The following is a 12,287-nucleotide window of genomic DNA, read 5'->3' as shown; positions in this document are numbered from 1 at the left end:
GCAATCCCAGCAACACAAGGGGATCCAAACTCCATGACTGGGGATATCCCTGGAGGCACAGCCCCTGCCACTAAGCAGGATCTTCACAACATGCAGAATACACTGCTGGAAATACAGAAGCTCCTAACTGCAGACATGGCCTCCATAAAATCTAATATGCAGCAGCTCAATGACAGGACAACACACACTGAAGGGGACATTGGGAAGCTTCACAATGAAGTAGCTGAACTGAAAACAGCAATGGTCCACTTAAAAACTACACAGCAGGCCATGTCACTTCAAATGACTGCACAAGAAGATAGGCACCGCCGCAACCACCTTAAAATCCGCGGGGTCCCCGCTGAGATCGACGCAGAGGAATTACCTCACTATATAAGACGGCTAATTGCCTCTCTATTACCACCAACGCTTGCCAAGAAATTCACTATAAATGGACTGTACCGACTGCCCACCATCACTAAAACGGCAGCCCCAATCACCGGTGACGTAATCCTCCGATGCTGTACACCACAAGAAAAGGGCCAGATTATGGCAGCAGTGAGGGGAAAAACCCCATTACCGTTCGAAGAATCACACCTAACCTTTTACCAAGATCTCACTAAAACTACACTTCAATGGCGTAAATCACTGCAGCCCCTCACCAGCCGCCTGCGTTCAGCGGGGATAACGTACCGTTGGGGCACGCCAAGATCCCTACTAATCACACACAATGGGACGACCCACAAGCTCACAACTGAATCAGAAGCACCTGAAATACTCCACAAGTTGGGCCTTACAGAAGTGGCAACCACAACTCCTGCTCCCCGGGTCGAACACACCTGGGACCCCGAGTCAACAATCCCATTCGTACCGAGAGCCGCACCAACTACCTGACTGAACAAGAAGAGGGCGCAGCTACCTCACACTGAGGAACGAACTTTGACACATCACCAATGTTTTTGTTTTATACTATGCGCTATACTAACCTCTGTTCAGATCTCTCCCATCTCAATGGTTACCCTACTCTTACCCCTCATATACACCAAACGACCTACTACTACCCGTTCTACATACTAACAAACCCAGAGAGGGACAGTCCCAGACCCGTCTCGCATACACATATGAGATACACCCACAAGAGGTGTACAAACACCCCCCCCCCCCGTTGCCCCCTTGGTTAGGGGTATCTACCCATTAGGGTAACCGAAACAAACCTCAGATTAACACCACTCACACCTTGGTTACCCACACGCTTCCCTTATCAGCGCTCTCATGATCTAACGCACAACTACAACATAACCTACTGGTAACCTCATGTACGAATTTCAACCCACTCATGAATACCCAGTATACTAACACTTAGCCTCCACGAACCCTCTAAAACATAGTATACTTCCCTACCCGGACTAGAGGGAGGAAAACCTACACTAAGGAAACCATACATATCATCCCCTCCATCCCACCGGGAGCTAACACCTCACAAATAATAAAAAATGTGCGAAATGTTTATTATGATGCCTTGACTACTAACCAATATCTAACATTATTACCCTGCATTACGGATACAGTACCAGTCCTGGCTGTTGTGGCCGGACGTGTTTATGTTAAACTGAAAACGCACCAAAATAAAGAATTTATAATGTAGTGTAAATTGTAAAATACATGAGTGAATAATGAAATTCTAGAGAAAAAGATGTAGCACAGCAAAGATCCAGAAGAAGGAAATGAAAGTAATGAATTATAGGAGATTTAAGGTGCAGGTCATAAGCAGAGTAAACAGAAGTACATAAGGAGACATTTAGATATTTAGAGACAAGAACAGAAAAATGTGGAGGTGTAGTTTTAGCAGGGAATATGTAGGTTTAGATTAGGGATTTAAATAATTTGAAGGTAATGATGAGTCAGTGGATGGGCTTGCAGACTTGGGGAACAGATGGTACAAAGAAGGTGAGACGTAAACAAAAGGAAAAATAATCACTATTTCACAGCTATGAAAATTGAAAAAATACCAATACCTAGCATGAATGTATGGCACATTAACAATGGGTGCTTCCTGTGTCTGAAGACCTTCTTGCTCCTGTAATTCAACTGCGTGACTTTCGAGATCTTTTGTTAAGACCTGGGAAAATAAAAGTACATCCAAGAGCGTGTAAGATCAGAAAACAGACAAATCAATTCGTGCAGCTGGTATAAAGTGCCAGATTATTGGCTAATAGAGCATGTAACAAAAATAGGACCTTAAATAAAAGGTAAATCAAATAATAAAGTGCAGCAAAGACACAGTAGCGTGTCTCTCCCTTAACTTGCAATATACTATCAATAAATATGTTTAAGATGGGCTCTATTCTATTTGTGAACATTATTTTGTCTGTCAGTCACTCGCTGTTATATATTGACACTGTTTACTTGTACAGCGCTATATAAATACTATTTACTATAAAATATAAATATTAATATCAATAATAACATAACAACACACAAGCCAGGTAGTGCACACGTAAAGTTAATAAAATGTTCCCCTCTTCTTTTCCATTCACGTTTATTCACATATCAATTAACAGAATTTCCATAAATGGCATAACTGGAATTAACCTGGAGACTCCTGTCCCTTTCTAAATACTAAACACCTAAATGAAAATGTAACATTGATCGCAGATTAGTATTTTATAGTTTGCTACAGCATATTTGTTAATATAAGGATTGGTTTTCCATTTCACCCAAACTCTCCCCTATTGGCATAGGTAGGTACTTACCTGGTGTATTGCCAGCCCCATACAGTCCAGAATTTTTTCAGGCATTTCCCTTAACTCGGAAGACAATGACATACATGAAGTGATGTCGCTATCCAGTAAAAGTTCCTTGTAATCCACCAATATACTTCCTTTTCTTTCAATTTCATCCTGTGAGGAACAGTATTTATTACAGATTGTCTCTTTATTAAAATGGATCGTTAGACACAGTTTATGATGGGCTTACTTTAAAAATAATACTAATTCAAACCAGGAAAAACAATAACCAAAAGAATACTTTGTATGTTAAAAAAAAACCCAAAAAAAAACACACACACACACACACACACTCTCTCTCTCAAACAATGCAAAACTATGGCATAAGTGATTCCCTACATGCCCCAGTGGAGCTTTAAATGTACATTCAATATTATTACATTATATACATATGACATTAAAAGCAGAGTTTAACTCTAGTTTACATAGTTACATAGTTACATAGCTGAAAAGAGACTTGCCTCCATCAAGTTCAGCCTTCCTCACATATGTTTTTTGCTGTTGATCCAAAAGAAGGCCAAAAAAAACCCAGTTTGAAGCACTTCCAATTTTGCAACAAGCTAGGAAAAAAATTCCTTCTTGACCCCAGAATGGCCGTCAGATTTATCCTTGGATCAAGCAGTTATTACCCTACATTGAAAGATTATATCCTTGAATATTCTGTTTTTGCAAGTATGCATCTAGTAGCTGTTTGAACATCTGTATGGACTCTGATAAAAGCACTTCTTCAGGCAGAGAATTCCATATCCTGATTGTTCTTACAGTAAAAAAAACTTTCCTTTGCTTTAGACGAAATCTTCTTTCTTCTAGTCTAAACGCATGACCTTGTGTCCTATGTAAAGTCCGGTTTGTGAATAGATTTCCACACAATGGTTTGTTTTGGCCTCGAATATATTTGTATAACGTTATCATATCCCCTCTCAGGCGACGTTTTTCTAAACTAAATAGGTTTAAATTTGTTAACCCTAGTTTGGTTTACTAGATAAATGGTTTCCTCAATTTTGGACTATAACAGACATATTAAAGGACATCTAAAGTCACCCACACAACTTAATCTCAATGAAGTGGTCTGGGTGCAGTGTTCCTTACATTTTAACCCTTCAATATAAAACATTGCTGTTTTATAGAGATTGCAATTTTCACTTTGCAGGGTTAAACACATCTCTCGTGGCTGACTTCCTGTACTTCCTCCTCCAGCACCAAGTCAAACTCAGTCCTGCAATCAAATGCTACTCAAAGCAGCATTTGATTGGAAGAGCGTTGCGTCTGGCCGCATAGAGAAGCATTGGATTGGGGGAGATTACGGAAGACATCAGCAGGCAGGCTAGCGACTTCGGACACCGAGCGGGCAGCTGCAGCGGAGGAGTCTTGATGCTGGAAATTAATTTAGTAATCTTTATTTAATCAGTAAAGCAGGTGGACAGTTTTCAGTATAATAAAAAATAAACAATAACTTCGAAAAAAGCAATTGTAACTTTCGGGACTAGAGGTTCCCTTTAAATGAATTGCAATAGACAGGACCCAATTAATTTATATAGATAATGCTTTAAAACACAAAAGTGGTATATGAGATAATCAGTTATCATCCCCCCGCTGCAATTCTACTCATCACATAGGATGAATGGGATTGTTTTATAAGCATATATCAGCCATACTCGTCTACTTTACAGCTTTGGTCACAGCTCTTACAGGGGAAGATGGCTTGTAGCAGCACATATTTTTGCAACTCACTGCAGATATAAGCATCCTTGAAAAGGGAGACAATGTACAGGAAATTCTCTGCAACATAACCTTTGCAATGTTACAAAGGTGTTATGGTGCTTAAAGTGTCTCATTAAAACAGGACTTTTCACATCTTGCATGACAGGTCTAGTATTTTCTTATATAATGCACAGATATAAATAAAACCTACCATACCATGAGGGTTTGGTAAAAATCTGTTATTTAATCATAGATGTTACTCGAGCCATTATATCAAAACAAATTGCTTTCACGCTCACTGCCATGTACGTTTGGCAAAAAAAAAATATTCATAAAATAGATTCCAAATGTCACAATGACGGTTTGCAGCTAAAATAACATGCACAAGCCCACGCTGATGAAATCAGACCAGCACAGAGAACGTGTTGAAATGTAATTTACATAAGCGAGCCTAACCAGAGGAGGAATGTATCTGCTGCATGTTGTGCCAAATACAAAGGTGTTGGATGTACTGTAGCTGACAAACATACCAAGGAAGAATGAGAGAAAATCATGTTTTGCAGATCTGTATTTCTTAAAGGGACACCAGAACAATTACAGCATATTGTATTTGTTCTGGTGAGTGTAATTCCCTTCAGCCTTTTTGCAGTAAGCACTGTCTTTACAGAGAGGATGCAGTGTTTACATTTCAGCCTAGTCATGCCTCCACTGGCCACTCCTCAGATGGCTGCTAGAGGTGCTTACTGGGGCAGTGCTGCACAGTGTGACTGACATTCAGTGTATCCACCCTCTGCATGGAGAAACTAGACTTTCCTCATAGTGTTGCATTGATTTAATGAATCTCTATGAGGAGATGCTAATTGGCCAGGACTGTGTCTGGCTTATGCTGGCTCTACCCACAAACTGCCTCCTTGGCAGTCTCAGCCCATCTAATGCTTTCCTATCAGAAAGCATTGTGATTGGCTGAGAGATTCACTTCTGATGATGTCAGCCAAGCAGGCAGATCAAGTGCAGAGTCAGCAGAAGCAGACTAGAATAAAGGGAAGATTTTAATGTATTTAGGGGGGGATGAGGGAATAGGGGGGGCTAAATGGTGTTTTTAACATTTTAGGGTCAGGAATGCATGTTTGTGTTCCTGACTAGAGATGTCCCGAACAGTTCGCCGGGAACTATTCGCCGGCGAACATAGCTTGTTCGCGGTCGCCGCGGCGGGCGAACATATGCGATGTTCGGTCCGCCCCCTATTCGTCATGGAGGTGGGAGGGTCTGGGAGGGAGGATCTGCTGCTGTAAATATAAGAAAGAAAACGACTACAGAGTTAGAAAGAACTAGCTCTGGAGTCCAGCGGACTAAATGGGCACCATACATGGGCATAACCCAGAACAATATAAACTAAGGAAAAAGAGGATCCCAAGAATTAGGGTAGATGGAAGGGAGAGCATGGGTCCTGCTTCCAAAGACCACTAATCGAGGGTGTGCCCATACAGGGGGGTACGTAACTCACTAGAGTCCCATGGCTGAGTACATGAAGTACACCCAAAAAATAATAATGAAAAATAAAAAAGTCTTTATTAAGTTAAATTACTAAAAACCAAGAATTGGTAACCCAAGAAGGTACAAACAAACTGTGCATAAAAAAGGAAAAAAAAGGAAAAAAAAGGAAAAAAAGGGGAGGGGGGAGGGGAAACAGGGGGTATGTATGTAGGAAAAACGTGCTACACACACTAGGTCTCAATCGTAAATTAAGATAAATAAAGGTCACATAGGTATACCCTTCAGAGAAAATATACTAAGTGTAAAGTATATTCTAGGGGGACCATACAGTAGCCAAAGGCTCAATAGGCAAAAATAAGAGAATCAGCGGTGGGCTAGCAATGGTAAGCTCCACTATGTTAGCACACCCCAATGGCGTGCCGCAGTCACTTCTGTGAGTCCTGGGATGGGCAGACCCGTGGTATGAGCTGCACTCCTAGTAAAGGTAACGGTGGTAGTGTATATATTAACTGGGGACAGCAAACAGCCAGTGGGTGCCCTCTGCTAGGAGATATATAAATTTCGGTAGAGCTAAAAAAAGCAGTAGAGAAAATGAGAACAGCTGTAGAGGTGCCTCTAGATAACCCCCATATAATAATGCGTATAGGAAGACAGGCTCCACTTGTTTAAAGCTACAGGGCCCCTCTTCAGTTAGAGTGTGAGGGGTAGATAACCTAAACTCCTATCTGTATCAAATATTCAGAGCGCTCGGTAGCCCTATCAAAAGAGATAATGAGTTCCAGGTTATTACAATAGGAGGTGTAGGTAGAGGATTTCCTAGAAGACTAAATCCTAGGAGGTAGGTAGATAAAGCAAAGCTATACTAGTGCTGTTCGGCATACAAGCCGGGCAGAGTCCAGCCCTAAATCTAGTAACCGCTATAAATCAACATGATGGCTAAAGGAGAGACCTAGAGTGGTAAATAAAAACCCCAAAGCCCCCAGCGTCTTGCTCGACGCGCGTTTCGGCGCTATGTGGCGCCTTTATCAAAAGCAGTGACTGCTTTTGATAAAGGCGCCACATAGCGCCGAAACGCGCGTCGAGCAAGACGCTGGGGGCTTTGGGGTTTTTATTTACCACTCTAGGTCTCTCCTTTAGCCATCATGTTGATTTATAGCGGTTACTAGATTTAGGGCTGGACTCTGCCCGGCTTGTATGCCGAACAGCACTAGTATAGCTTTGCTTTATCTACCTACCTCCTAGGATTTAGTCTTCTAGGAAATCCTCTACCTACACCTCCTATTGTAATAACCTGGAACTCATTATCTCTTTTGATAGGGCTACCGAGCGCTCTGAATATTTGATACAGATAGGAGTTTAGGTTATCTACCCCTCACACTCTAACTGAAGAGGGGCCCTGTAGCTTTAAACAAGTGGAGCCTGTCTTCCTATACGCATTATTATATGGGGGTTATCTAGAGGCACCTCTACAGCTGTTCTCATTTTCTCTACTGCTTTTTTTAGCTCTACCGAAATTTATATATCTCCTAGCAGAGGGCACCCACTGGCTGTTTGCTGTCCCCAGTTAATATATACACTACCGCCGTTACCTTTACTAGGAGTGCAGCTCATACCACGGGTCTGCCCATCCCAGGACTCACAGAAGTGACTGCGGCACGCCATTGGGGTGTGCTAACATAGTGGAGCTTGGTTAAGCATATAGATATCTCTACCTGTTCATACCATTGCTAGCCCACCGCTGATTCTCTTATTTTTGCCTATTGAGCCTTTGGCTACTGTATGGTCCCCCTAGAATATACTTTACACTTAGTATATTTTCTCTGAAGGGTATACCTATGTGACCTTTATTTATCTTAATTTACGATTGAGACCTAGTGTGTGTAGCACGTTTTTCCTACATACATACCCCCTGTTTCCCCTCCCCCCTCCCCTTTTTTTCCTTTTTTATGCACAGTTTGTTTGTACCTTCTTGGGTTACCAATTCTTGGTTTTTAGTAATTTAACTTAATAAAGACTTTTTTATTTTTCATTATTATTTTTTGGGTGTACTTCATGTACTCAGCCATGGGACTCTAGTGAGTTACGTACCCCCCTGTATGGGCACACCCTCGATTAGTGGTCTTTGGAAGCAGGACCCATGCTCTCCCTTCCATCTACCCTAATTCTTGGGATCCTCTTTTTCCTTAGGATCTGCTGCTGATTGGCTGGAATGTGTCTGCTGACTGTGAGGTACAGGGTCAAAGTTTACTCAATGATGACGAATAGGGGGTGGACCGAACATCGCATATGTTCGCCCGCCGCAGCGACCGCGGACAAGCTATGTTCGCCAGCGAATAGTTCTCGGCGAACTGTTCGGGACATCTCTATTCCTGACCCTATACTGTTCCTTTAAGAAGAATACTTTTGAAATCCATTAAGGAAATAGCACATTTAAACAGATCATTAATTAATGGGATAAAATTAGGCTCCTTCAATCAGTTTTAATTTTTATGTTTTTATATATAATGCATTCATAGTTTAAAAATTCTTGAAATTACATCTCTCCAACTACTCTTGCATATTCTATATGCTGTACAAATGTATCAATTGTTGCAACTTAAGATCCTATTCTTCTTACATCCTACATTGCTATGTTAAGTTTTGTTTTGTATTGATGAAAACGTTACGTCTACATTTAAGATGTATAATCCTATTTCTGTAAAACCTTAAAATAAAGAATAAAAATTTTAAATCTTGAAATAAAAAAAACAAAAATAAAAAACACATCCTTTCCAAGATCCTGAGACGCTGCAATTTAGGGACAGAGCTGCGATATGTCACAGAGCAGCTCCTGTTAGTTTACGCACAGACTCGCTCACAGTTTTGTAAACTGATCTGCGTGCATCGATCAGCAGATAGACTAACTGCGCACAGTCAAGGTCTCTCTTCAAGGAGGAGAGAAACATCAGCTGTTGTGCTACATAAACAAGTTTGTTGAGTTCCCTGGAGGACAGAATCCGACTAACTGATTGAGAGTTTTGTCTTACAGCTGCAGCAATTTTAACAAATCACTGCAGTCATAAGCCACTCCCACAACTACTTTAAATAATGCCAAGTTAAATTTCAGTCTAAAGAAGCTCTAAGAAAGCTCACCCCTTCAAAGTCGTCTACCACTCCAACATATTTGAAAACAATCTACCTAACTGGAGCGTAATTTAAACAATAATATTCCAGATCTGATAAACTACGCCCTTTGCACTGGACAAAATATTAAACATTTTTAATCATAGACACACTGCACTGGAGAAAACCCAGAATTTTTTATTTTATTTTTTATTACAATTACTTGTACCAGTTAAATGGTAGCTGATTAGGATTTGCATTCACTCACGCGTTCTTCATATTATTTTTCTTTGACCAAGAAGTGCAGAGTAGGTCTGTTTGCCTATAAAAGCTTCTGTTAACACTTGTACAGACAAACCTGTGGGCAAATTGGATGTGTTCCAAAAACTCAAGCAATAAATAGATTTAAAAATCATATATACATACGTAAAATCAAGAATGCTGCACTCCCCTGAAAATGCATACATTATAAGGGTGCTGCTGGGGCCAATTCATACAACATACAAGATCCATAGCACTCACTCATTCACTAAATGGTCATTTCAAAGCTCACGTAATGTAAAAGTCTTTTTAAAGACACCCAACCTAGGCAACAATAATAATGGGTCAGTTACAGTATATGATCATACATTTATAAGCCTGCCAAAATGGGGTACACTGGCACTGTGGCAGCCTTATGCAATCTATAATCAAACACTGTAACTAAAACCCCATTAAGTTTGCCTAGGTTAGGTGTTTAAAAAAAAAAAAAAAAAACTATAACATTCTGTGAGATTTACACAACTACACAGTACTAGAGGAATTAAAATGAAATTTGCTCAAATTAGGCATGAAGAAATTATCCTGTAGGATTCTAAAATGTAGGACTGAAAACTGAAAACTAGTTTCTTTGGTCAAAGTTGCCCATCACTGTGTTAAACTGTTATTGGTGAAATACCTGCTCACCGGCAGACAGATACATGGCTATTTTGGCCTCATTTGTCAACATGCACTGTTTATTTCTGTAACTAGCAAGCAGATTGACACAGGAAGTTACAAGATTTAGATATTCTTGAATAAATAGCAACATTTCCATTTAAAAAGACATTTTATTTCAGACACATTGTATCAAAATATATTATTTCAAAATAGTAACAAAATTAAATATGATAAAAAGTTAAGATAGAAATACTGAATTAATGGGTCACCCTATTGAGCTAGTGTTGTGAGGGGGGGGGGGGGGGATATGCAGAATAATTACTTACCTTGTTGTATAATTCAATTTGCCTGTTAAAAAACTTCTCGAATGCTTGAACCTTCACCACAAATGGAGAGTTGTCACTGTAAGCTAACACATATTTGAAAACATTAAATGGTATGAGCACTTGGAATAAAATGCTATAGTATTAAATCCTTGCAACAATTTCTAAGCTCTTGAATTGGACTTAACAAGACATATTAGGACAGTTAACATGTTAAATTAAGAAAAACAACACAGTTTATATAGAATACACCAAGGGATTGGAAAGCAATGGTTATTTAAGGAGGCCCAGGGTTCTCCAAGCCCTTGGTGTTAATATTAAAAAACATCACTTGGTCCCAAGGTCTAACAACTTTGATACCCTCACTCGTGACAATACACAAGTCAATTGTGCTATCTTCAGCATGGTCAATAGATAGACAGATGCATTGATACCTCCTGCTTAGCAAATTATCAAATGTCTTTCACATTCAGAGCAAATTCACGATCAGGGTTATTCACTAAAGTGAAAATTCTCTACAAATTGGTCCATTCTGGCCTTGAATTGGTGTTGATTGACTTCAATGGGGTTACAAGCTCAAAAACTACTTGGGAATGAAGTCATAATCAATTTTTTTTTATTATATTTCAATTAAAAATGTTGCATCTCTCCCCACATCCCATATGTGCAGCAGAATGTGGGCTAATAGTTAATCAATATACAGTTAATTAATGGAACTGGGGACCCAGTCTACTGGATGGCAAATTGGCAGCCATTAAAAACCATGGCTCTCTGGACATCATAAGACAAGGAAAGAGCTTCAAGTTCTGTCTTATACCTCCACCAAACAAAGTGAAGGACGAGGAGATGCGAGCCCATGAAACCCCTTAATAACCAGGATAGAACCTGGGTTCACCACTATTCAATTATCCCATAGATGGGCTATACTTGTTTTAATAGATACTTTACAGTGCAGGTTCTGTGGAGAAAGGGATAACTATTCATTGAATGTGCACCATTATACAGCTCACTCACTTATTTATGAAACCTAATACAGCTTTGTCTCTTTATAGTCAAATTAAAGGGCAGTTCCATAACTGATATCTGATGTTCGTCCCCCTATATTTGTATGGAATTCAGATATTTTAGCAGTGTATCACTTTGATTCAAATTTGCTCATTTGGGACTACTGTATGGGACATTTTTTTTTTGTGTAATAATTTTTTATTGAATTTTCAGTGTTATAGACAAGTTGTACAGATACAAGGGTGGAAAATGGTCACAGTACAGAAGTATATCACACTTCATGAAATAGCGTACATCTCCAGCTTAACATTGAAGAACCATAATGCATAGATATAACATTAGATCATAGAACACTTGACCTGCAACTGTACATAGATCTTGTCCATTCGTTTAATTTCTATATCCAGGCATAACCATCATTACTAATCGTAAACTTGGGGGGAGGGATAGATGGGAGGAGAAAAAAGGGGGGGGGGAATATAGGGAGATCGGCTTGTGTTTTGGGTACATGTTCCTCATTGGGGTCCATTCCCGACTATGTGCTCTTTTGGACTGACTGTCGCCAGTCGTCCCATTTGCCATGCTGTCGGCCAAACTTTGCTTGCGGTTCTCATCCGCCTTGCCGCGGTTTCGTAAGATTTGGTGGTTTCCACCAATTTTAAGCATTGGTCAATGTTTGGTGGGTTTTCTCTGAGCCACATTCTGCTTATGGACATTAGGGCTGTGATAACGATATGATATATGAGATATAGGTCTGCCTTTCGTAGTTCGTGGGGTAGTGCTAATAGAAGATACGTTTCTGGGGAGAACGGCAGAGCCACACCCGTGGACACAGTTACGGCAGTCGAAACGCTTCCCCAGAAGGGTTTGAGTTTTGGGCAAGTCCAGATGTGGAGCATTGTTCCCTGCTCTTTTAAGCATCTCCAGCATGATTTTGACTTCCGTCTATCGAATTTGTGTAGCCTAGTGGGCACCATGT

The 12,287-nt window shown here is 40.2% G+C and overlaps 1 protein-coding gene across 1 annotated transcript in view; it reads right to left on the bottom strand.

Moving 5' to 3' along the window:
* MCM8 (minichromosome maintenance 8 homologous recombination repair factor) overlaps positions 1-12,287 on the bottom strand; it is a 59,818-nt gene that overhangs the window by 39,150 nt on the left and 8,381 nt on the right. The window contains exons 4-6 of the mRNA XM_063443999.1: positions 10,307-10,389; positions 2,733-2,879; positions 1,995-2,098 (exon numbers count right to left, since the gene is read on the bottom strand). Of these exons, the coding sequence (XP_063300069.1) occupies positions 1,995-2,098; positions 2,733-2,879; positions 10,307-10,389 (334 nt within the window). The remainder of the gene's footprint in view (positions 1-1,994; positions 2,099-2,732; positions 2,880-10,306; positions 10,390-12,287) is intronic.

Source organism: Pelobates fuscus, chromosome 2 (assembly GCF_036172605.1).
Source record: "Pelobates fuscus isolate aPelFus1 chromosome 2, aPelFus1.pri, whole genome shotgun sequence".
NCBI classification, from domain to species: domain Eukaryota; kingdom Metazoa; phylum Chordata; class Amphibia; order Anura; family Pelobatidae; genus Pelobates; species Pelobates fuscus.
Note: the sequence above shows the minus strand (reverse complement) of the source record. Positions and strands in the feature narration are given on the sequence as shown.